We start from the raw sequence: 27,577 nt of genomic DNA, 5'->3' as shown, positions 1-27,577 counted from the left end.
AGATCTCACCCCTATCACATATCATCACCCGGTACCCTTCTTAAAATATCCCATATAGACCCATTTTTGGATTGACACATCACGGGAAGATAAACTACTGCCAATATTACTATCAAAAAAATGGATCTTGGAACAATTCTAGGCAAATAAAATCCAATGGCTTTACCGGAAGATTAGTTATATGCCACTGACGCCTAGTCCAAGAAAAAAATAGCACTATATTGAAAAGAAGGAAAAAAATTACACTTCTGCTACAGCTCCTAAATATTAAAAGCAATACTCAGCATTTGTATAGTTATTACAGAATATGATCTAGGCTGAACTTGTATCACTTATTGCCATCACTTAAAAAGAACACAGACCCAAAAAGAATATAAAAACGGATCAACAATGGTACGAATAAAAATCACATTGACCTGTAAGGATTGAGTGATGTGTTTTTGTTTTCAACATGAATACTGTCAAGAATCAGACTTCTCAGGAGGGCTTCCAGCAAGCCATCCCCACACACCACCAGAACCCTGCCTGTGCTTCGCACTCAAGGCTGCCTGTTCAGAAGCAGCCTTCTGTCGTTGAAGCAGCTCAACTTCCTTCTGTAATGTCTCCATTGTCTGCAGCTTCTGCCGTAGCTCCGCAACATCAACCTGTCAATGGTAACATCTCAGCATATTAGATTGTGTGCACATGGTACCTCACTAGATTTATCACTTTACGCAAGGGAGATGGCCAGAAATTCTCTAAATCCATCATGCAATCAAATACGACATGTACTTTCATGGATATGCATTTCATTCAGACCAAGCCATGCGCTGCTAGAACCGCACCTCAAAAGGAAGAAGACCCTAAAAGAAGATCGACATTTTTTCCACATTTTTCATTAAATAATCGAATAATCTGGGTCAGAACCGATTTGGCCATGCAGTTTAAATGACTCAACCATACAATCCACCAGGTTAGCCACTTCCTTTAAAATTATGGGTTTCTAGTGGTCCAAGCCATCGAAGCTCTCAGGAGATGGGTCTCTCAACACGGTAGCCAATGCTTGTGGGGTGCCAGCATGTTGTTTGTGCCATGTAAAATATCAACAAATGAGAACATTGCCAATAATATGCTATGACGTGAACTTAAATATTAAGATATGGTTCAATTTCATCAGGAAAAAAACTGAATTATTCTCAAATTATCAAAATGGATCACTACAGTTTGTCCTTTGTGAAACAACTCATCTTTTTTCTTCTAGTTGTGCTGAAAGAAAAGCTTGAAGAAAAAAAGGTCTCCAAAAGTTTGAGGCATGTTTCAATCCATGCAGCAAAAACTAAATGGAGTGCATAATTTTGCCTGCAATGATTTTGAACCAATAAATTACAAGATAGACAAGTTTCAACATATATCACCTCACTTTATTGTCCAACTAGCCCTAGAACGAAGTCAAACAAAAATATATGAAAAATGACCACCAAGGGACAAGGCAGATTGTGCTATAGTCCACTAGTTGCACCTCTCTTCTGTTGGGAGGATGTTCCATTTTTTTTTAATCTTGAGAGGTGCTTGTCCAAGTTTTCGATATGAGAAATTCCTCCATTTCTATAAAATAATTTCTGGAACTTCCACCATGATTCTCAAGAAATACAATCAAAGGCCAGACATAGTTTGTCACTCAGGAAAGAAAATCATCATGGTTGGGTTAGTTTGCACTGACATACTTTACCAATATAAACATCTACAGTAGTGTAGCTTGGAAGTTGAGGTGAGTCACAGCTTTCAAAATTATATCAAAGACAAGCAGCAAAAAGAGGGAAAAAGGTCCATAAAAGTGAATATGAACTATGAATGCATACCTCAAGTTTGAAACACCTTGACTGCTCAGCAGCAAGCTGGCCGCGAACAGATTGAAGCTCCTACAAAATTCAAACATGGAGAAAAGATCAAGCCACTTGATAGGCAAGCATTCCGAGTTTTGTAAGGTTGTCCCTCCGAGTCTAGTTAATAAAGCGTCCAAAATTCCCAAATAAATAGGATAGGACCTGTCAGTTACTTCATTACAGATCTATTCCTGGAAATCCTAACATGTTTGTTTATAAGAGGTGAAACTTTGAAACAATGAAATTAGGTGCCGGGATTTTTATAAATAACAGGAAATGTCAAGTTGCAACACCATTACTGAAATTTTATTCTTAAGCGTTGCTCAGCATCATTTTCATTTATTCTATTTTGAGAAATAGAAAAATAAAAATTCTGTTTCCATTTTTTCAATTTTTAAATAGAAACTTATCTGGTATGGTCAATTATTTTTAAAAATGGTGATAGTGGTGAAGATAGTGGTAGTAGCAACAACGGTAGCAGAGATGGCAGTGGTGATATTGGTGGCAGGGCATAGCAAAGATGGTGATGATGATGGTGGTTTGGCAGAGGTAGAGGCAGCTGAGGCACCAACAATGTTGCAGAAGTAACAATGATGGTGGTGGTGGCGTGGCTAAAGCGGTGATGATGGTAATAATGGCGGCAGCGAGTGGCAAAGGCACTGATGACATGGCGAAAGCAGCGACGATGGCAGCAGTGGTGTGGCAATGAGTTCTTACGTTCATTTTTCTAGGAATAATGAAAATAACTTTTTAAAAATAGAAAATAAAGCAACAGCATCAAACATATTTCTTGTTTCGATTTCTGTATAAAAATAGAAAATAAAAAATAAAAGCGATGCCAAACAGGCTCTTAGATTTTGCAGTTTCAGAACAAAGAACTAAATTAAAAAAAACAAAACAACCACTAAATCAAACATGAAAAAGAAAGATGAGGAAAAAAATAATGAGGTATTAAACAGAATGGAAAACTGCCTAGAAATTTTCATGTTTGCTATGCACAAAAAAAAAAAGAAAAAAAAAAAAGAAAAAGAAAAAAGAGAAATGAACTACAAATGAAACTTGCCTTTGTAAGCTCTGCATTCCTAGACTCTGCTTCAGTTAGCTCTTGTTTAAGTTGGAGAGTTTGCAATTGTTCCTTGTTGAGTGTTGCTTCTAATTCCTCTTTCTCTGCCTTGAGTGTTGCTACCAGCCGTTCACTTGTTTCCTCACTTCTGATATTCTAAGAATTTTCAGTAAAAAGCATGTAAATTAGGAAGGACTGACATCTCAAAAATTCAAAACAAAATTAATTAGAATAGTCAATATAAATTTGAACCGACAAAGCTAAATCATTTGCATGTTTTTGCATTTACTTTTAGAGGCTGTTATGTATAAAATGCTCTTAAAGTTGGATATAATGAGGTCGATACTTTGCCAGCATTAGCATTATGGCAGAAAGGGTCTCTGACAAACATGTTATACAGAACCACCTAGGTTTATAGTTGTATGGCAGAAAAACTTCTACTCTTTTCACATACAGCCATTAATTTTCAAATCAAGAAGTGAATCTAGCTTCTTAATATAATTCCACATCAGCTTACCACAGGCTCTGCATCACCATTGTCCATCACAATTTCCCTTATCTTTCCATCTTGAGCTGCTTCAATCTCAGGTTCCACATCCCGACTGGCATTTGTTGTTGGCAGAAGGGCAACAGTACTGTCAGACACAGGCCCCTCTATCATCTTGGACTGCAAATCTGCTTTGGGGCTTGGTTTAAGGACATAGACCTAACGAACAGAAAAAATCTTAGACCAACCAGTTATAAAGGGGAAAAAAGAATCTAAATGCCATGATTACTCCATACCTCATTGCTATATCGCCCGTTATATCCTCCAAATGACACAAGAAAATCTTCTCCATTGTAGGTGCTCAGAACCAAACTCAGACCCTAAAAGGGGCAAAAAAAAAAAAAAAATCCAAATCATCATTGACCAATCAAAAACAACTATTCCATGATCCTACCATGCAGGACAGGAGATTTCTGGGAAAAGGGAATCATTTTATACTCCAACAGGGTGAACCTGTTCACATAATACTACCACTGAATTTTCAAAACAATCAAGATCTTACTTCAAAAAGATGTTAGTCCACCTAAGTAAAGAAAGATGTGCTGCTAATCAATTACTAAATGCAATTACTTGTTTGACAAATTCCTATAATAACTTGCGTTGGCACTGAACATAAAGTTAGCACTTTAGTTTGATAAGCAGATCCCAAAATGGTATACAGTCTAATGGTTAATATGCAAAACCTTGTAAGCAAGGAACTTGATCATGATCAATCTACATCTTTCCAACCTGGCAATCTTATGACACACTACATTGCATAGAATTCTCTTATTCCCTTTGCAAGCAAGTTATACAGAATATATTGCACTGGTTATACAGAATTGCAAGAAAAAAATTCACTCTTTCCTGTTATACTTCCGCAAGTACCCCCCACTTTTAGAAGCTAACATTTGATATGAAAATACATACAATCTTATTTTCAGGACTAGGAATCTAATAATTTGCTGTATATTTCATTTTGAGATTTTTATAGTTTGATATTTATATCAAGCGGCCAGTTCACTTGACCAGAATCTGGGAGTTAATTCCAGGATAATTCTAAGTTAACAATCAAAAGAAATCAACCATGGATCGCATCATATTTTAGCAATTAATATGCATGACATGATTCATTTGAGTTTTAAAACTTAAAATAATAATAACAATTTATAAGATGAAGGTAGTTTCTGATTTGCCATTGTTGGCTTACGGTAAATTATCATTTAGTCAGTTTCAGATTCCATTTTCCTAGTTTTAAAGCTTCGGAACGAGAAGGTTGGGTGCTTCATCTGAATGATTTTATGAACATAGTACATGCCACTGCACAAGAAGTTTATTCTTTTTTAAGAGCATGGTGGTTATTCAACACAACTAAGGTTTGAACCTGAGACCTGTAGCTTTGAGAGGAAGGTAGCAACCAACCGAGATAACAGCTGTGGGTCACAAGAAGTTTATTCTGATTTGCTAATATTCAGAATTACAATATATGACAATATCATAAGGACCTCAAGCTCCCATCAAACCTGAATATATGAGATAAACAGAACATACCTCACTAGCAAGAGGCATGCGTCCTTGAACAGTGGTAACAACTGACCACGTTAATGTGGACATGTTTAGCACAAGAGTTTCAGAGACCCCTGAAATGAACTGTGTTAGTACCAACAAGAATGCTAAAATGTAGTTAGGAAGTTTATAAAAGATCAAAAGCCTCCATACATCATTTTTTTTCTTTTGCACTTCAAGTATAAAATCAATTAACTTCATTTAAATTTAAAATAAATTTGCAACAATTTACAATCAACTCATTTGACCTAATAGAAAGAATCCAAGATCCTGATCAATGAAAAAGCTCAAAGCAAGCTCAGGAGATGATAAAATATTGCTAATTGTTATTCCCTCATCAATCGGAGCTCCTCTTTCAAGGTTCACTTCTGATAAACATGTACAAAATCGGTGCCTTCAATCTTGAGCTAAACTACTTGGAAACTGCAGTTGAATTGATCCTTTCAAGGTGGCCACGAGTATATGCACTAGGATGTGCGAAAATGAGTAGAAGTTGAAATTTATAGTGGGTATGTCAAAAATTGCCCCTCAATATTCAAGTCTCATAAGCAAAGTATATAAGCATCCATCATCTCAATGGGAATATATTCTCAAACTTCCTTTTCAAAACAAGCAAACTCCAAGAAAAAACCCATTCTCCTTCTTCATAAACATTCATTTATTTCATATAAATACTCGTCTGATATGGCTAGGATATACATAGGATACCTATTTTCTGAATACTGCTTTACAGAATAAAAGGGTCTTCTGTATTTTTTTAAAAAAAGGAATGATGGCCTTTTATGGACAAGATGAATGTTAAATATTTTAGAATTTGTGATGCTGACATCATTACATGAAGCATGGCTTATGATCTATGAATCTAGATGACAAATAGATCATGGAGTTTGTAGGTGTTCATGTTACTGTATGGAGCAGCAATTATGTTATTGCTAAAACTCATTGTGTTTTATGGATGCTTCTTCGATATAACTATGTAAAAAATATATCTTTATGTTACCATATCCTACTCATGGTATCCAAGTTTTCCAAGTTTTGTTGCATCAGCAATATTTGCATTGCATCATATCTACATCCTTTATGCGTCCATGTTTCATGAGCTGTATGTAATCAACAATTTAATGTAATAAACAATGTAAGCAGCCTGTACTAATTGTGTTTGTGACCCTAAGTGGTCACTGTCTTCACTGAATAGAGAAGATGGCAAAACACCTTGTAAATGAAGTATGTGAGCCCCTTATTTCTTTTTTTACTATTCTTTTCTCCCTCACTTTCCTCACTCTTTATTATCTATCTTCCTTTTTGCTATTTTTCCACTTCTTGTTTTACTAGTTATTAAGTAATTTAGTGAGGGACTTTGCTGCCTCAAATACTGGCCATATGACTATATGAGGTCTCTACATGATTTCTACAAATAGTATGCCTAACCAAGCACTTAGCTAGCTGGCTGAGATATCTACAAAACCATGCCATTGAATAAAATGAGTACAATCTAGCACAGACAGACATATAACAATGCTACAATGTTTTCCAAGATTTTGTCATGAGAGAAAAGAGAATCCTGGGGAGGGATTGGTTGCTCCACTGTGACATGGAAGCTGAAGGTTACAGGTTCGAAACATGGAAATAGAATCTCCTGCTCTGCACATGGATGTAAGGTTGTGTACATCTGATCCTCCTCAAACACTGCAATGGTACAAGCATCATGCAGGAAGGTGAGCTTTGACACAACAATAAGGTTGCTCCATCATGACTTAGGTGTCATAGGTTCAAAACATGGAAATAGACTCTCCATATGCGAAGGCAAGGCTACACATATCTGACACTCCCTAAACCCTATAGTGGCAGGACTCTCGTGCATTAGGCTACCCCTTTCCTTGGTAGCAAGAAACTTCTAGCAATGGTAATGTATCCACTTTGGAACCTCTCCAAAATCTTGAACCATACCAATTACCTAAGTGCTTCCTTCAAGTGCTCTAACTATCTGTTTTCCTCCACCTTCGCCCAAACTAACTCCCACATTCTATCCTCATTCTGATTTAGGGTTAAATCTAATTTATAAGATTATAGACATTATTAGACTATTCCTATTACAAACATCCCCTTTTTAATATTCTTGTTGCATGATTTTTACATGGATGTTAAATAAAATAGTACTTATTAGACATAAGTACCATGATGGGAAGGAGAATTGCTACTGCTATACAAATAACATACTCGAATGTTTCAGTGCTGCACAGTTTTTGTGTTTTCATATTAGTCCCCATGATCTTAATTGGATATGACAGTCTTCAACCAGCAAAGGCCACCAGTCAAGCATGTTTTTGGTCAAAAAAAATATGTGCTTATTCAGCCAAGCCACCAGTCTAGGACCTAATTTCATATCCTTTAAGTGATGGCTCCCAGATCGCCCTGACTAGGCAATCAGTGAAACAATTTCCCATTCCGAAAGGGTTATCATGGCCATAATTCTGCTAAGGCTACAGGTAGTAATATCTGAAGAGAGCATCTATAAATTAACAGAGTGGCTGGAATTTCTTGTTGGATTTCTTGTACCCTATTCTGTTTCTACCTTTTCTACAGCTCTACTGTTTTGAGGGCCTTTGGGTTGTGGACGTACATACCGAAAGAAGGTTGGATCTGTAAAAGCTTAATTAGATTTTAACTGATAAACCAGATCTAGATGTACATGTTTATTCAAATGTTGAAACTTGAAACCAATAGTTGTGCTAACTTCAAGTGACTATAATTTTGATCACACAGGTTGTGCATGATATTTTCAATCATTGCAATTAATGTCCAGTAGTCTGCAGGCTTAGCCAACTCCTAATAATGCTCAAAAATTGTCAATGACATGCTAATCAAAAACCAAATTTTATTTGCAACATTACATCTATGGACACCTTTTCATAATTTTCTCAGTCTAGGACTAATAACCTGAATCATATATACAGAGAAATCATCAAATCCTATTTTATAGGTTTTTCAGTTCCAACAGTAGTCTATGCTCCCATCCAAAATAAGCTGCAGCAACATTTTTTTTAAAAAAAAAATTAAAAAATCACCCAGATTTTAATAACTTGAAGAAAATACCAAAAAGTGAGGTCATAGAAGATGATTATCAGTAAAAATATTTTTGCAGCAGAAGCAGAAGAAGATAGGTATACAACTGCATGGTCACATCATTTAAGGGCAGAAAAAAGGATTCTTTGATCACAGTGTTATATAGTTGGGATGAAGTGTTGCTTTTGGCCGATAGTTATGATTATTTTCTCTGCATTTCTTTTGGTTACATGTATTTTCATGCAAACCCCCTCATAACGAATTAAAATATAGAAAAAAGAAATATGTTTAATATGCATAATTGCATCTGGAGTACCAAAAGCTCAACAGATAGAGAAAGCAACAAATGGATCAAAAGATGAGAGCTGAGGCATGATCACAGCAATACAGACAGAAAAGGTCCAAACACTATGAAATGGCGTATTTAGAAAGCAGATGCTTCACAAAACATACCATTCACATTGTTACCACCACCAACAATAAACCAGTTCTCCCCTACTGTTACACCTGCATGGCCCGCTCGTGGTTCTGGAGTAACACCCTGCTGTTTTGGTATTGACCATTCCATCTGCAACAGATCATATTATTTTAAAAAGGTGATAGAAAAGGCTTATGTTCTAATACGTTTAAAACAGAGAGTAGATCTTACTGTCTGCAGGTCAAGGACATGCAGATCACTGAAACATGTAGCATGAGAGCCCCCACCAAAAATTAAAAGATAACGCTCTGCATGGCAAGCAGCAGCATGGTCTGACCTTGGAGGAGGAGGAGTGCCTCTAAAAAAAATAATGGAGAAAAAAATATACAAAATCATCAGAATAAACATTTGCTATAATGATATCCTTGACCAGTTTTATGTTGCCACCATAATAACACATAATTGTTCAAAAGACATGGCACCCTTGTGTTCCAAAGGGTCTGAGATTCCAGTTTAACAATATTATATGAGTTTAAGAGTTGATAGTAGACTCAAGTTCAATTGCCTTTTTCTTTAACATGCAGTGTTAGGTACATGCTCGAGCATACTTTCATGAGGAATTCACTTGCTGTTCAATTACTATTGAGAAAACTTATCTCAACCTATTATTATAACACACATACACTTTGCCAAGAGGAGATACGTCAAACCCTCCTGTATAGGTATACAATCTTTGATCATCAATCATCATTTGAAGTTATAGTATAGATCCAAGTTGCTAAAAAAATTATAAAGTTAGGAGATTAAAACAAAATTGATATTAAAATAAATTGGATCCAGGTGAACCAATTTGGTTTATGTTAATAAAGTCAACAATTAGCACAATTTTTAGAGAAAGATGGAGAAAAGTAAAACAGGTCCAAGCGAATTAATTTGGTTTATGTTGATAGAGTCAACAATCAAGTATTGCATGATCATGGCAACAGATGGAAAAGTTTACAAGATAAACAACACAATGTACATGATCAACTACAAGAAAGGTATATGATTAGGTGCTCCAGAAAAACTTTGGATCCATTTAGGAAAAGAGCATGCAAAATGGTTATGTTCAGATTACCAGACATGTATAAGATGTAACCAATGTGTATGCCACGGTGAAACCGATTAGTACCTTACTGCAGTAAGCTCACATTAAGGAATAGTTATGACACCTTTTTTCCTTTTGCATTTGACTGTGGCATTATTACCGCTGATATATCATACGAAACCTTTGTCATTAGGTGATAAAGTTATTTCACTAGCATAATTGGTTTAGCCTTATCGGAGGAATTTTAGAAAATGCAGGTCTAAACAACAGGACCCTAAATATATACAAAATGCAATTTAGTGAATATACATATAGAATGTTAAGTTTAGATGTTTGGAGTGTTAACGCAATTTCAGTGGGAATATAAATGGAATATTAGATATTCTTTAAAATCTCATAAGGATCCCTAGTTACAAATGAAAAACCTTCTAATATAATGATGTTGATATATTAGGTAATATAGACAAACTAGTATAAAGATGTTTGACATGGGTGAACCAATTAGTAATGTTGAGGGGAATGAAGATATCAGGAAGTACAAGTCTGAGGAGAACAAAGACAGCCTATGTCTTGGATCTAAATAAGATCATATAATACAGATTTGTTTGAGGCACTACTACTGCGTGCAATGAAGACTAAAAGAAATCTAAAAAAAGGTAGGGTTTAGATTTGTACAGAATGATTGGAAAAGAGGAAAGCACCTACAAACTGAGAAGAAACTCGCAGGAAGGCTTTCAAAAAAAGATTGTATGGGGAAGATGCATCTCTTAATATCCATGCAAGAAAATGAAATAAAGCGAATACCTGATGGATGGGATAATACATGTTGAGTGGCTCTTTAGGGCCTTATTTTTTTACATCTTTGAAATTTTCTTTTGTTCTTTTCCTTATCTAATAATAGACATAATCAAAAGCAAGATAATACCCCATATGTCGAAAAACTTAAGTCTGCAAATTAAAAAGAGAAAAAGTGCACTTCATATTTAAACATATCCAAAAATGACAAAGCATGATAGCCATGGTGCCATGGTCTTTAAAGTGGTAATGTGGTAACTTATATGCACCTTCAACCAATATGTATCATTTTCTGCAAGTCTCATTCAGTTACCAATTGAAAGCAAGTCTTCTATCATTATCATGAAAAGAACATGCCAAAAAAAAATTATTCATATTCAATAAATTATTGTATCCTTACATAGCATCAATATCATCCCAAGTCATGGTTTCCAAGTCAAGAATGTGCAAGTCATTTAGAAGAGATCTCTTTGCATCTTCACCACCAAACATGACTAAAGTGGTTCCAACAAGGGTCACTGATTGACCTCCACAGGAAATCTACAAAAAAAAAAGTATATAAATAAACTTATAATAAAAATAATCAATAGTAACTCAGTTTTGAGATTTTTGGATTCCAATACAAACAGAGAAGCATCAAAATATTATAAAACATCATCAATTGAGGGTACTAAAGAAAGGTTGCATAGTGATGCATCCTTTTCTTATCAATTGCTTTCTATCTAAGTACTTTTCATATTTATGTAAGATATATGCAAACAACATACAACAAACAAGAATAGTTTCAAGGCACCCAGCTGTTGGATGCCTAACATAATCGCAATTTTTAATAAGAAACGACCATGTTCATATATCTCATAGCAGAAATAAGTCTCCATGATGCTTGGAATCAATTTAGCTTGTCTATTTTTTTAAAATGCTAAATTTAATAAAATCATTAAGTGGTTCAGTTTGGACAAATATGTAGGATACTAAAAAGAAAAAGAAACACATATTGTCATGACATTAAGATGATAAACATGACATTCTACATGATGTTCTCAGGCATAGATAAGATTACCGGTGGCTTCCCATAAGTCTTCAAGTTTGACCACACACAAGTCTGTGGATCAAATTCCTTCACTAGCATAAAAATCAAAAACTTGGTCACAACAATGCGCATGAAATTTTTTTTTTTTCCTAAAAAAGAAAATATACCAGCAAAAATTTATGAAACATGAAATGACTTGAACCTGTAATGGTCTCAGAAGGATCTTTGGTGTGCCCACCAACAGATAAAATTTTGTTTCCCCATGTAATCTGCAATAAAATGGGATTGTGGAAATGATGACAGCTATAATGTATTAGTGACTATATGTGCCATTAATCAGTTTCCAGCAACAAAGCACTATAGCAGAAAATGTTTTCAAGATTACCAGAGAATGGCCAGCACAAGGAGTTACTGGCAGCACAATTGGTGATTCTGGAGATCCTGTTTGTGCCTTAGCATCTATCTTCGACCATGTCAAACTTTTCAAATCTAGAACCTTTAATTAAAACAAGATATAAGCAAAGCCTCTGACAATAAATCAATATAGATGATATTGATCAGGAAAAAGAACACTGCATTATGAGAGAGGGAAATTTTACAATTATCACTTTCTAAAAATTGATCTCTGGTAATCCATACAAGGAGTTTCCAAAAGCAAAATGCAGGGATATCACAAACAACCTATACAGTGTAGAGCTTAATTATCATCAGCCTGCAACCTTCCAAATAGATATTGTACCATTCAAAAGCAGTTAACTAATCCTAAACACATGTCCTCTGTTCCAAGTGAAATTATAAGGTTATCATCACTGATGTACATACCTGAAGGTCATTAAGGTAACGACCATTGTGATTTCCACCAAAAACATACATCTTGTCTTGCACTATAGCTGCTCCATGCTGCGCACAGACGGCAGAGACTATTTAGTATTTAACAATAGAAGAAAAACTCAAGCCTACAAATTAAAGGCAAATCAGATAATGAGTGCAGGACCGCATAGCGCGGCTTTGGGCATTGTCCAGATATTGAAGGTGCAATCCATTGATCATAAATACCAACTGAACCAAGACCCTCCATTATGACATCCTTATCCTGGGTCTCCAGCACACTTCCATTTTCTGGGGAAATAGTTTTAGGCTCTGGAAAAGGATTTCCATTAGGGGTGGGTGACTGAGTTACTGGCTCCATCTTTGGCTTCTGCAAGAAACAAAAACAGAACGATAATGAGGATTTAATGAATGCATGAATTATAATTTAAGAGAATGTACAGTATAATTGACCATGAGTGGATATTTAATAGTTAAGGATGAGTTTTACTTGTAGGGGTGAAAGTGGACCAGATAATATCTGTCCGGATTCGTTTTCATATCTAAATTTATGCGGTTATATACAGAAATTTGAGCATCCAACTAACATCCGTATTGGTATCCATATCCGCCAAAGAAAAATGGATATTGATATGGATAAACAACCATCCTATCCGTATCCAAATACCTGATTTTACTTGTAATCCTATTTAATTTTATATAGCACCCATTAACTGTTAAAGAAAATATATAACCATATTAATATGCTATTAACTTGATTTATCATCAACTTAGTAATATTTTTGATTCTGTGGTCATAAAGTTTAATTATCTAACTTATAACTATGTTTATAACCATATTTTCAGTATCCAATTTGTATCCGTATCCATTTAAAATAAATATGGATATAAATTTTTTTCATCCGACTAATATCTGTATCCATATTTGTATTCGTCAGACAAAAAAAAAATGGATATGGATATACTGGCATCCGATCCTGTTTCAACCCCATTTACCTTGCAAGAATATTCTTGTGCATTGAGCCAGCCCATATATTCATACAGCACACCGAATATAAACTAATGCTTGCTAAATGCATGCAAGAATTGCCTTTTAAGTCCCAACAACAACTTGTGCATGCTTGCTACCAGAACTCTCGTATGCATCTAGCAGGCATTTCCATTATCTTTTAGCTATTGACACCAGAAGAAAGATTGACATAAAAAGAAAACCGAATTATGAGAAGGTTCAGGACAGCGGAGCATAAATAAAACAGTAATTTTTGAGCAAGGTTCCAATATCATTGATGATGCCTGGATCAATCACCCAATTAAATTGTATTAATATTATAGAGCAAAACATTGGATAATTGAGCTTAGCTTCTTTTTGCATCCATTTGAGCACCTTTTTGGTGTTTGTTGGCCACAAATCCCACCATACATCCTTGCTAGTCAATTGCTCTTTCCTTATGCTCTTGATCTTAGAGACTTTAATAGCTGATTTGGTACCCTTCTAGCTGTACAAACCCTGATTGAATTTTCTTGTACTCCTTTTCATTTAATGCCAACATCATCACTTCTTCCTTAAGTTACTAATACATGAACACATTGGGCACTCATTGTGTTCTATGTATATGTAGATAAACTATACTGCTAGCATGTATGCTCTTTCATTGAACCGAATAGTTTAGCATGTGCTGGAATTGTTTGACGATCTACAAGTTTGATGAACATTACTTAATAGTGGGATTTTTTTCTCGAGACAGGGTGGGGCTAATCCCCACCCACTACCCTATACCTGCCCTGCCCCACCTAGGCTGCGGGCCAGGCCCCTAGACAGACCACTGCTCGCAGAACCAGGAATTTACTAACTGGGGGTCAGAAAGAGTGTGTTGCCACCCGGAATCAAACCTTCAACCTCTTGCTTAGAGGGCAAGAGGAGGTACCATATGAAGTCCAAACTAAAGTTCGAGGATTTTGTTAATTTTAGTCATCATCATCCAGTCTTCAGGACTAACACGGGCCCACAATCCAGTTAAGGGACTCTATGCCTTCCAATTAGTCAGTAAATCTTTTCCATCAAATCAGGTTTCATTAAACTCACTAACCTGTCTACAGCATTCATTATAATATTCTATCTTATTCCACATCACAATGTCGAAAATCCTATATTGTAAATTGTGGAAACAAGTGGGCACTGTCCGCCTGTCTGCTTCTTCTGCTTGTCATCACTGCCACCCCACCATGAATTAGTGGGGCTACAGTCATGGCATGAGGAGATCTTGTGGATTGTGCTCCATGCATGTGACGTTATCCACAAAAATTGCATTGTCCCATCAATCCACCATCCAAGGAAAGCCACATCCTTTTAATTCACGTTTTAAATTTCAACATGACCGTAATGATCCTTACCATGGTCCAGCAGGTGTAGTTTACCATCTGCTACATGTCCTTGATCCAAATGTGATTCTTTAGTTATGTATTGGCCTTTCCTTGGTTCATCATTAGATGTCTTGATGAGTCCACTATTTAGCATTTTCACTAAACATTCAAGTTACTCTTGTTTCTAGACATCTTATTACTTTTACATGGTGCCACTGCTATTCTTTCAAGCTCTCAGATATACAAGTTCCTTCCTTACCAAGCCTTCCCTCTTAGCTCTTAGGTAAGTAAGCTCCTTGCTCTTTCTCGTGAAGCTAATTCACCTCAATACAACCTGTCTGGCTTTTCACAAATCTTGCCTTTCTGATGACCTTGTTCCACTGACTATGGTTCACAAACAAGAGATACTTAAGATCTTAAGCGTTGTTATTCGTCACTTATCAAACATGCACTAAAAGGATACCAAAAAGCTATTTTCATGGTCTATGATGCAAGTGGAGCTTGAAGATCAGCCTCAAGAGCTTCTCCCATGTTAATGACCGATATCTTGGTGGGCTCCAAGTATGCTTCATCATTGCAAAAGTATGTCTTTAAAATCATATTCCCCTATGTGGTGATTGAGAGATGAAATGGGCAAATAACTTCATGTATTTAAATAAGGATTGTGAGTAGGCTAGCTCATATGGAGAAGAACTCATAAGAGAGTAAGAAAAAATAGATAGAGCAAAGGCCTAGCTTAGCAGGTCAGGTCTTGGCTCAGCAGACTCAATAGATCATAGCTCGGGAAAAAGACTTGGAAAAGGCGCTAAGCAAACACCGGAACCTTTGATGGCTTTAATTGATTTCCACCCTTGAATGTTATTAGATTAAATGACTTTTCCCCTTTGATTAAGTTATTCCGACTTCCTTGTTGAACTTGAAAACTGCTCAACTCCTAGCTTAACCCAGAACCAGACTACATAGACAAGCATCAATACCTGGCCCTAGTTAAGAAAAACACGTAGCCTTTGGCTCATGTCTTGATTTAAAGTATGTTGTGGCCATATCAGAGGTTCAAATTCTCTACATTGATTGTGTGCAAATTACCATTCTATATTTGCTTCCTTCGAGTACCCTTTCCACATAGCATAATTCTGTACATCTTCTTACCAGTCTACTTGCCCATTGTCTCAGCCTGCAACCTGTAGTATCCAACTGTTATTTATTAGCTTTAGAAGGTAATTTGATCATCTGTCCAGCATCCGAGGGATGTTTAAAGGCTTGACTGCATTACCTTTAACTTATAGCATATCTTCACATCATGTGCTCTCAGCACCATCTGAGCATACTCTCCTACCTTGTTAGTAGCTCTATATGTTCCAGCTTTTAATGATTAGCTGTTTGGACTTACAGCAATTGTGACCTCAAGCATCATATTTCAAGCTTATCCTTTTAAATGAAGTACATTGGCCACTTCTTATCTAATCTCCTTACATTTTTATTACTATGCCACCTTTCTCATGCAATAATTTTCTGATAAAGGATATACCACATTTTGAGTTTGAGAAGATGGAGGTTCAAATTAGTAGTGCAACCCAGAATTTTACTAAATGTGAGTAAATTATAGCATGTTCATCTCCATCATTATCACTGTAACCATCTGTCCGATCTTCTCTACGAAATAATGCACAGATCATCTCAGTAAAACCAGTCTGTGAGTTTCATTTATGTTACTTCATGTGCTTGTATCAATAATGTATGAGTTATTTGCAACCAAGCAGAGTTGGCATTACTACTATAGCACTTTCCTAAATGATACTAGGACCACGAGAGACTTGTTCACATAGGTGGAGAGAGCTGTTCATGCAGGTTAAAAAATATTTGCCATCCAAAGGGAAGAAATAACTGGTCCAAGGTAAACAAAAACTTAGCTCAAAGATTTTGAAAGGAAAAGGGATTGACACCACCACCAGTAGGAATGGTAAACAATAACATATATGTTACTTAAAATATTGAGATCAGTAGGTTAACTGGATAAAAGAAAAGAATAAGTATCAAATCATTTATCAAAAAGGAAAAAAAGAAATCCACTGAACAATTCACAGAAATCATGAGTTCAAGGAAAAGAAATTTTTAAAGAGATGAAGATCCCAATATATAAAACAGCTTAAGTGAAGAGCACATCTTACCGAATAACTAGATTGCCCCTTCAATCATAATCAATTTTTTGATTTCCTTATTCAATATGCATTTTACCATATGGTTTTAGTAAGTATAGCAAATACAGCCAGCAAACTGATTTAATTCTAAGGTATAAATCCACAAAACTGAATTACAATTTATTAGCACATAAGAGTAGGTATATCAACCAATCCCCTTTCCATCTAGTAGCCAAAATAGATGACAACTTCAGTTTTTTTCTAGGGGAGAGAAAAAAAGACAGGTAATTCAATGAAACTAATAACGTACAAAACTACAAATACAGAACTCCTACTAACATAACAAACAAACTATGGCATAGCCAAATTAATTTAAGCCTACGCATACTTACATGCATCTCAACATCTACAATAGGCTCCACATTAAATTCAGGGACCTTTGAATACCAAGCAGGATCCTCCTCCTGCCAAGGATGTTACAGTGAACAGTTATTTGACCCATATATACATTTTTGACAATTCTAAGACTACCAATATACCTCCAAAATTTTCACAAAAAGACGCATTGCCTCTGCTGAAGGCATGTTTCCCAGCCCATGCCAACTGAAAAGATGAATAAAACCAGTTTTAAATACTCCAGATAATTAAAAGATGAGATAGAGAGAGAGAGAGGAGGTAGAGGGGAAAGAGACAACTGTTCATGCTGCAAATGTAATTAAAATTCAACTATGTGATCAGATCATCAGAAAACAGTTTTCTATTAAATTAATTAAACTGAAGCCTCAAATATACATGCTCATATGAAATATTCATCCAAAAATTGTAGAACATGGTTGAATAAGGTGAAAAAATCATGCCAAACAATCTATCTTATGCAAACAAACAATACAGTAATTGTCATGGTTTGTGGAAAAAGGAATCATCGAACAGGATATGCAGAAAATTTTGATTAAGTGCCTGATAGAACACCAAATTTCTAGAGCACTAATCTTTAAATAGTTTAGTTTAACCAGAGATTCTTCAGAATCAATGAACTCAGGCATCATAACAGAAAGAGTTTTATACCAGAAAAAATAGTAATAGTAAGAAAAATTCTCTTGCACTGATCAAATGGCATAATTTGAACCGTTAGCCATCTTGTAGTGTGATGCTCTTGTGAATCATGGCCCTAAGATTCAAGAATGGACCACCACATGTTCCATCGTGCCCAAAAAATATACCTTAACAAAAATAAAGACCACAAACATGCTACAAGATCTTATTGATTTCAACAGCGAATCAGGACTACAGAAAATACCCTTACAGTATCAAATCAAAGGTCAACAATGCTAAGCTGAAATTCAGTTGAGTAACAACAAGAAATTTGAAGAAGACTCAATTGCTCCCAAAAGTAGGCACTTTGAAGTAGATAGATGAATAACTTATTCCATGTACAACAAGTTGGCAGCCAGCGACCACCATAGATCGGCTCAAAATAGTGAATGTGATCATACGTTGAATATCAGTTCACAAGGAGGAGAACTAAAGGGCCTCTCTTTTCAGCCAAGCAAGCAGCAACCAAAACATTGTTTTGAAATCGAACTTTGATAGGATTCTCCAACAGTCAACTTATGGAGAACGTCAGCTGGCAATACCTCAAGTCACCTAGACCTAGATCACAACTCTAATCATCATAAATATCTTCTTCTTCTTCTTCTTCTTTTTTGTGATACAAGCGGGCGACTACACCATTCTAGTACAAGTGCAGCCCATGAAGTCAGAATACAAAATATCATGTAATGCCCCTAGGCAATCATCATAAATATTTAAAGAGAATAAAAACGTGCTTGATTCCATACTTTACGGTTCAGTAATGGATATGAAACCATATTTCAATGTTACTCTTACAAGGTACACTTTCTCAAATCAGTGTGGTCAAAATCTTAAAACCCACAATTGAGATCTTAGTATCTTATAATCCAGATCAAATGCCCAATGTAACTTTCATCCTTGGAACACGACTAGAGAGTCACAATATCTAGATAAGTGTCAATATACAGATCATACAATTCATTAGATCATGCTATTACTTAGATATTAAACCAAATGTGGTAGGTCTACTTCATATCAAGGTTTTAAATCCCGTGGGACGGGTATGTTCCGATTTTTCCATAAAACGAAATGCGCCGCCGTCCCGACACTTAAGATAGAGGATGTCCCAAGGCGTCCCAATATTGGGACGCTAGCAGGACGGTCTGTCCCGACACATGGGATGGTACCCTATCCCGATGTCCCACAGGACGTCCCGCTAGGATCTGAATCCTTGCTTCACATAATTTATATAATTATCGGCTTTTAGAATTATAAATTTTATTAGAAAGCCTCAAATGCATAAATTTCGCAATCATGTCATGGTACTCAACTTCCAAAAAAAAAAAAAAAAGAAATTTTTAAGTTTGTAGATTTAAAAGCAAAAGACTCCACCTTCGCAAACCTGGCCTAACCCACACCACTAAACCTACATGGCCCATTTTGCTTGGCAATAGAATTCATATTGCTCTATGCCATATTGGCTAGAAGTTGATATCCAGCAGCCTGTTAACATTGCATCATGGGTAAATTGACCATACCAACCTATACAGACTTCTTGCAAGTCCTTTACTACTCGGTACCATGCTAGCTATAGGATTCCAATCAGGATTCACCGAACCAGTACCGAGCATCACGCTAACCAGCAATTGATTCGATACGGTACCACGAAGTAACATGCGGACCCAAGATGTGCTGAAAGCCTGAAACTAGGGGGAGGGAAAAGGAGGGGGAGAGAGGGAGGGAGAGCGATGAGAGAGGGAGGCGAGCAAGAGAGAGAGGAGGACTTCTTGAATGAAAAGGATAAGAGAGTGAGAGAGGTAAGAGAGAGAATGGAGAGGACGATAGAAAGATTGGGAGTAACGAGGGGCGGTCTGTCATCGTTGTCGTCATTGGTGGCAATGCTAATGACAAAACCCTAGCCCTAGCAAGAGGTTAGCGAGAGAGAGAGAGAGAGAGAGAGCAAAGGGCTTCCTCAAAGGGAGAAGGCGCGAGAGAGAGATGAGAGTGGCAAGCAATAGAGAGAGATAGAGAATTAAGAGAATGGAGAGGGCAAGAGAGAGATATTGAGAAGGGACACTTACTAGTCTATCATCATCATTGTTCTCGTTGTTCGCAATTGCGATGGTCACAAAACCCAAGCCTTAGTGAGAGGCAAGCAAGAGGGTTATATAAAGCCTAAAATCAAACTGAATCAAAAGCTCGTTCCTTCTCGATAACCAATTAGTTCGATTATGCATGCCCTAAACGAAACGGTTCAAGACAATTCGGCCATCCTTGATACAAATTTTGGCCTATATTGTTTTGTATCCTATCTAGGGGTGGCAATTGGGTCGGGTCGGATCAATGCGGGTCGGATCAAAATATCATCAATCTGAACCCGATCTATTTATTAAACAGATCAAGAATTTAGACCTAAATCCGATCTATTTATTAAATAGATAACTCGACCCGACCTGCTTAACCCATCTATTAAACGGGTCAAGTTAGGTTAAATGGATTTTTAATGGGTTAAATGGATGAAATGGGTTAAACAGATCAAGTTAAACAGATCAAAAATTGGCTAAGCATGTTTTAAACATATTAAACAAATCTTAAATGGATTATCTGACTTAACCCGATCTAAATATTAAATTAGATTAAATGGATTAGATATTTGAAATACAAAATCCGATCCACATATTAAACAGGTTAAAAGGATTGACTTGTTTATAACGTGAACCCTTATAGCGGGTCGAACATGGGTCGAATTGATAGGTCGGACCATATTTTGTCAACCTTAATCCTATCAACCAAAAGTTGCTATTTAGCATCCTGTGATGATTGAATCATGGGTATTTTGACTCGTACCAGACTGTATAGCCTCTTACAAGCCCCAATCTACCCGATACCTAGCTTTAATGTATCTTTACACCCTTTTTTGTTTTAGCACTAGCTGGTGCCATGAATCAATACAGTAGATACTACACTACATCAAATAATGATCTACTACCATATCTCGAGATTTAAATTTTGGATAAACAAAGAGAAGCAATTTTAGCCCAATGGGCTCACCTAACCTCAAATCTCTAGGTGTGATCAAGACTTGATCCAAGCCTGTGCTCAATCAATAACAAATAGGCCTAGCTTGACTGCCCTGACTATGTATTTTACATAGGAGTGACAGTGTTTAACCTGTTTAACTCATTTAACTTCAATCAACCCATTATAGGTCGGGTTAAGTTACAAATTAAATAAAATAAACAGGTTCATATCTGGATGTTTGACCTGTTGAAGGGTGGTTTGGGTTTACAAATTTTTGATCTAATCTATATCCAACCCGACCAATTGCCACCCCTAATTTTACATACATTCTTTATAAAATAGTTGCATAAACTTTACCTGTACTATGACTCCACTCCTTGAACCTGATCTAATCTAGGAGAGATGGGTTGCTCTATACCATACTGGCTAGAACTTAATATCCAGCACCCTATCAACATTGCATCATAGGTAATTTGACCATACCAACCTATACAGACTTCTTAAAAGTTCTTTACCACTCGATACCATGCTAGCTATAGGATTCAAATCAGGATTCACCAAACCAGTACTGAGCATCATGCTGCCCAGCAATCGATTCGGTATGGTACCACTAAGTAACATACTGACCCAAGATGTGCTAAAAGCTTGAAACTAGGGGGAGGGAAAGGGAGGGGGATAGAGGGAGCAGGAGGGGAGGGAGAGCAATGAGAGAGGGAGGCGAGCAAGAGAGAGAAGAGGACTTCTTGAATGAAAAGGATGAGAGAGTGAGAGCAGAGAGGTGAGGGAGAGAGGTAAGAGAGAGAATGAAGAGGATGATAGAAAGATTGGGAGTAACGAGGGGCAGTCTGTCATCATTGTCATCATTGGTGGCAATGGCAATGACAAAACCCTAGCCCTAGCGAGAGAGAGAGAGAGAGCAAAGGGCTTCCTCAAAGGGAGAAGGCTAGAGAGAGAGAGATGAGAGCGGCAAGCAATAGAGAGAGATAAAGAATGAAGAGAATGGAGAGGACAAGAGAGAGATATTGAGAAGGGACATTTACTAGTCTATCATCATCATTGTTCTCGTTGTTCACAATTGCAATGGTCACAAAACCCAAGCCTTAGTGAGAGGCAAGCAAGAGGGTTATATAAAGCCTGAAATCAAACTGAATCAAAAGCTCGTTTCTTCTCGATAACCGATCAGTTCAATTATGCATGCCCCAAACCAAACTGTTGAAGACAATTCGGCCATCCTTCATACAAATTTTGGCCCATATTGTTTTGTATCCTATCTAGAGGTGGCAATTGGGTCGGGTCGGATCAATGCAGGTCAGATCAAAATATCATCAATTCGAATCCGATCTATTTATTAAACAAGTCAAAAATTTAGATCCGAATCTGATCTATTTATTAAATAGATAACTCGACCCGACCTGCTTAACTCATTTATTAAAAGGGTCAAGTTAGGTTAAATGAATTTTTAATGGGTTAAATTGATGAAACGGGTTAAACGGATCGGATTAAATAGATCAGAAATAGGTTAAATATGTTTTAAACAGGTTAAACAGATCTTAAATGGATTATCTGACTCAACCCAATCTGAATATTAAATTGGATTAAACAGAACATATATCTGAAATATAAAATCCGATCCAAATATTAAACAGGTTAAAAGAATCAACCTGTTTATGACGTGAACCCTTATAGCGGGTCGAACACGGATTGAGTTGATAGATCTGATCATATTTTGTCAACCTTAATCATATCAACCAAAAGTTGCTATTTAGCATCCTGTGATGATTGAATCATGGGTACGTTGACTCGTACCAAACTATATAGCCTCTTACAAGCCCCAATCTACCCGATACCTAGCTTTAATGTATCTTTACACCCTTTTTTATTTTAGCACTGGTTGGTGCAATGAATCAATACAGTAGATACTGCACTACATCAAATAATGATCTACTACCATATCTCGAGATTTAAATTTTGGATAAACAAAGAGAAGCAATTTTAGCCCAATGGGCTCACCTAACCTCAAATCTCTAGGTGTGATCAAGACTTGATCCAAGCCTATGCTCAATCAATAACAAATAGGCCTAGCTTGACTGCCCTGACTATGTATTTTACATAGGAGAGACAATGCTTAACCTGTTTAACTCATTTAACTTCAATCAACCCATTATAGGTCGGGTTAAGTTACCAATTAAATAAAATAATCAGGTTCATATCTGGATGTTTGACTTGTTGAAGGGTGGTTTGGGTTTACAAATTTTGGATCTAACCTATACCCAACCCGACCAATTGCCACCCCTAATTTTACATAAATTCTTTATAAAATAGTTGCATAAACTTTACCTGTACTATGACTCACTCCTTGAACCTGATCTAATCTAGGAGAGATGAGTTGTCTCCACTAAATCCCTTCAAACCTCTCTCTTCCTTAGTACCTCCTCTCCTCCCTTTAGACAACTTGCAACTGGAATGCCATAGTTGCATGCTGATTAGCAATCTTGGACCTCTTGGCATGCCTCTCTCTCATCCTTGAAAGGTATCTCCTTAAACCAGTTTTAGAAAAGAGCAATTGGGATTGTGACTCCTCTGGAGATGACAGCCTATAGGAACCTCCTTGAGGATTTGGGATTCTCCTCTCTATGTTCTATTAAAGTGCTTCTAGCAATCTAAAATATGACTATGTATGAGCTTGAGGGCTGGGATTGGGCACGGGATTAGTGAGGGGGTTGGGCCTAAAGAGGAAGAAAGGGGGAGGACAAGGCTAGGGAGGAGGCGATGGAGGATGCATGTTTGGCCAAGTGGGGTTAGGTTGAGCTCAAGCCAAGCTTAAGCTTTAAATCTTAGGCCCAAAGTCAAGTTGGGCAGACCTCTCATTGGTTGATGATGGACTGTGACCCAGCCTAACAAATGCTCTAGTGTACAGGAGACAAATTTTTATATTCTTGCAATCACTTGTCACAATCTGATTCTTTGCTTTCTAAAAATATCCTACTGGAAGGATAATTGAACTTATATATTCAATGTAGCGTACAAACACCTTTTAATAACTACATATGATGTTTGTTTTCATCAAACATGCAGTATATAGTCTTGTAGTGGTGATATAGACTCTTTTCTTTGTGTCATTGCTCTTTATTCCTCCTCTATCTCCTTCATTATTAGCTCACATTTCCAATTTTGACATTAAAATTTTGAAAGAATTTTGTTAAAAAATGTCTTATTTCAATCCGTGAAAATTATGATCTTAATCATTCTGCCATTCTAATATCTACGACTTGATCTTGATCAATCTTGACAACATTGCTCAAAACAATGGCCTACACCATTCATCTTGATTCTTCACTATAGCCTGCCTTAGTTATAAATTTCTCTGTAGAGATACACAAATATTTTTATTATAGAATTGGTATTTTAACCCAAATCTTTAAAAATGTGCATCTCTTCTTTCGCTGCACTAATAAAATATAATTTTAAGGTTTAGTTGGCAATCAAATTGTATTGTTAAGAACGATCATAAAACACAAGAAATTAAAGTGGATAGTCAATTCATAACTACAAAATCAATTGATAAATAGTTGGCACCAATGTAAAAAACCAATGTAGCAAATAGATAAGAGATTCAAACACTAGAAAATGTTCAATCAAATGGGGTTACAACTGAAAGTTTACATCAATCAATGACAAGGAATGTTATTTATAATAATACCCTACATCTTGCATCCATTAGACATTCTTTTCTATCCATTTTCATGCACTCCCACTTCAGAACAAACAAAACAGGTAACAGATGATTTTGTTGTTTGTAGTGTGAATATTTCTAATTACAACACATTTATATTATAACTAAGAAGGCTGTTACTGCACATATTGTCAACTTAAAGTACTGCACATACAGCTAAAAACAACTTATGCATCATGTCATAGTGAAGAAGATAAGAGATTGCCTCATTTTTGTCCTCACACTAACAATAAATGCTATACACATTGTTTACTATAGGCTAGATGTTATCAAAGGATAAGATCTTTTCCATAGTGGCCAATGAGGTGAAAGCTTTAGACCTTAAGCAGAGGTGTAATACCCCACACTATCTTTTATATATGACCTAATAACAGACACCTCCAAATTCACTATGTCCATAATTGTTCTCTTTTGTTTTTTTTACCTCCTTGTTTTTCAAAAGCCACCTCATCTAACAATACTAATAACTGAACCTACTTCATCTTGATAAAGATTCGTTAAGTACATCGAATTGTAGTTATCACTCTTTAGATAAAGCTTGATTTGTCATCATTATTTTGGCATTTTCATGATCTTTTTCATTTTTTTCTTGCCTTTATCTGTTATGTAGCATGTTTAATTGGTAAAAGCAATTGTAGCATCAAAGAGAAAATTGGCAAATATCCATAAAGAAAGTAGAAGAAAAGGCCCTCATCCCTCCTAATCCTAGCATAACACAAGAAATGAGAAGAGTTTCATGTTCTTCAGTAGGTAGAACCAAAGGTTCTACTTGTTTAAGTAGCATTCTAGATATAAGGAGTATAAATTACATCCCCAACGTCAGTAGTTTTCTATTTTCCCCATTAGTTGAGCAGTTGATAATTTTTGTCAAAGTTCGCTGTTTTTCTTCAAAATTCAAACAGAATGCTAGCAATGACAACTTTTACTTCCCATCAGGTCGGGCAGAAACAGTCATTGAGTGACACCAACCTCGTCCATTTGCTGTTCTCCACAGGATTCCATGCCCTGGGTTTTGGAATATTGCAAGGCCCTACTGTTGCCTGCAACCAAGAAACAACGAAATGTTTGATCATAAACTAGGACATTCTTGCAGCTGATCGTACAATCACATATACTTCACCTCAAACATCACCGATCGAAATGAAACAAAATCCCAAAAGAAACATCAGCGGATCTATCTCATTGCCAATAGCCCCTCGATTCACTCAATATCGCAAGATCGATCCACTAACGCCACCTAACCCCAGATCTACCACCATTCCAACACGAAAACGATATTCAACAATAAAAAATATATACCGAAAAATCGAAAAACAAAATTATAGAGACGGATAAACAAAACTATACACAGATCTCAACCCTACGAACAAATCAAAACCTAGAAAACATCAAATTTTCAAAAAAGACCCGCAGATCAACGACAAAATTCCCAGAAAATGGGTAAGAATCCACGCTCTTACTTGCTGGTAGAGCGCGTAGAGCAAGAGGGCGACATCATTCCGGAACTTGGAGATCGCACCGGTGGAGGAGTTGGAGGATCCGCCGAATCCGGCGTAGGCGGCGGCGGCGTAGAACCTCTCAGGGTACGCCGGGCCGGAGCTCACCCTCGCCATCGCCATCCCGCCGACGAGGAGATCGAGGGCCGGCGGCAAGATCTCGTACGACGCCAAGAGGCCGAGAAGGAAAAGACAACGAAACCGAGAACAAGTATTTATAGAGCCAGGCGCCGGGCGAAGGCCTCTCTCTCGCTCGCCCGCTCTCTCCCTCCTTCCCTTCCTCCCTCTTCCCCTTTCTTGAGATCTGGAGCTCTTCTTCTTCGCTCTCTTTCTTCGCGGGCGATGCGTGGGGTTGTAAAAGTCTAAAAGACCCAGCGCTCGGTGGCTCGCCCGAATCCGAGATCGAAACGGATGATGCGAAGAGGGGGGGAGTTTTCGCAACGCGTGGCGCTTCGTGAGCTTACCTGTTTTCGTTATGTTGTTCCTGAGGAGCATCTGCCTCGTGCATGGGTCGGTGAAGAAGCACGGCAGCAAATGCTGAATTTAGCACGAATCTCAAGCTGAATTGAACGGCCTTCCTTGCAAAAGATTTCGAACGCGTTTTATTGCACAGCTCTCGATCTATTTATGCGTGTGTTAACCGCATGAATTAAAGCATTTGCCAGTCTAATTGCTTTAAATAGAAGTTTATGTGCTTACTTATTGTTGGGATATACCGACTGACCCTCGTACATCAATTTATCTTTGAATTGATCCGACTGACGTCCGACTCTACCGATTGGATCGACAGACGACTCCGACAATGACTTTGACGAACGACTCCGACGATGGCTGTCGACAATATACGACCGAAGATATGCTGGCCGAACAGATCCATACTGTTCTCGATCGATCGAGCGATCGAACCCATATCACTGACTCACTGTCGGAGATGGCAGCCGACGTCCGATTTTCACAAGGCACCAGATCAGCCGACGGTGTCTCCGAGTCACCACCCGACGATCCGACAGTCGAATACCGATATACAGTCGGTCAGCCCGTCCAAATGCCGTACAACCACTATGGGCTGTTCTCTTGTCAAAGACATGCTGTACGATCGCCGTGGGGCGTTGTCCTGCTAAAGACAAAGGTTAATGACCTGACAACCCACGTCGATTTAACAGCCCCCGGCAATTTGACAACTCTCCAGTTGTTTGCACCATTAATGGCGGGACCATACCACATTCTACTATAAAATTAGGTAAGGCAACAGTCTTGGTAAGCTTTCTCAAGCATGGGTAAGCTCTCTGAAGCGCCTTTAAGCTCTTGAGCTCTCTAGCTCTCTTTCCCTCTCGTTGAGTTCCACTGTTGCCTAGTCTCCTCTCTGACTTGATCGTCGGAGGGTCCCTGCCGGAGGTATCTCCGGTCAATGAGGACTTTTCTTACAGGTGCGCGACCCCGGCGATCGGACGACGAGGGGATTGGACGCAAAAGATTTGGCGCGTCAGGTAGGGGAACCCGTCCCCAATTCGCAGCAATC

The 27,577-nt window shown here is 37.3% G+C and overlaps 1 protein-coding gene across 1 annotated transcript; it reads right to left on the bottom strand.

Annotated features, from left to right (window-relative positions):
* Window positions 1-195: 195 nt before the first annotated feature.
* Window positions 196-26,404, bottom strand: LOC105032145 (acyl-CoA-binding domain-containing protein 6). The gene is made up of 18 exons (XM_010906507.4): window positions 26,023-26,404; window positions 25,532-25,602; window positions 17,277-17,340; window positions 17,130-17,201; window positions 12,405-12,608; window positions 12,233-12,310; window positions 11,796-11,906; window positions 11,613-11,679; window positions 11,441-11,502; window positions 10,781-10,920; window positions 8,730-8,856; window positions 8,534-8,648; window positions 5,003-5,091; window positions 3,709-3,792; window positions 3,443-3,631; window positions 2,926-3,081; window positions 1,839-1,898; window positions 196-644 (listed from the first exon to the last, which is right to left on the bottom strand). The coding sequence occupies exons 1-18, from the start codon at window positions 26,179-26,181 to the stop codon at window positions 462-464; spliced, it is 2,031 nt and encodes a 676-aa protein (XP_010904809.1). The 5' UTR covers window positions 26,182-26,404; the 3' UTR covers window positions 196-461.
* Window positions 26,405-27,577: the final 1,173 nt, after the last annotated feature.

The sequence above is a fragment of the Elaeis guineensis genome, chromosome 1 (assembly GCF_000442705.2).
Source record: "Elaeis guineensis isolate ETL-2024a chromosome 1, EG11, whole genome shotgun sequence".
Taxonomy (NCBI): domain Eukaryota; kingdom Viridiplantae; phylum Streptophyta; class Magnoliopsida; order Arecales; family Arecaceae; genus Elaeis; species Elaeis guineensis.
The sequence above is the reverse complement of the archived record's forward strand: the minus strand, read 5'-3'. Positions and strand labels throughout refer to the sequence as shown.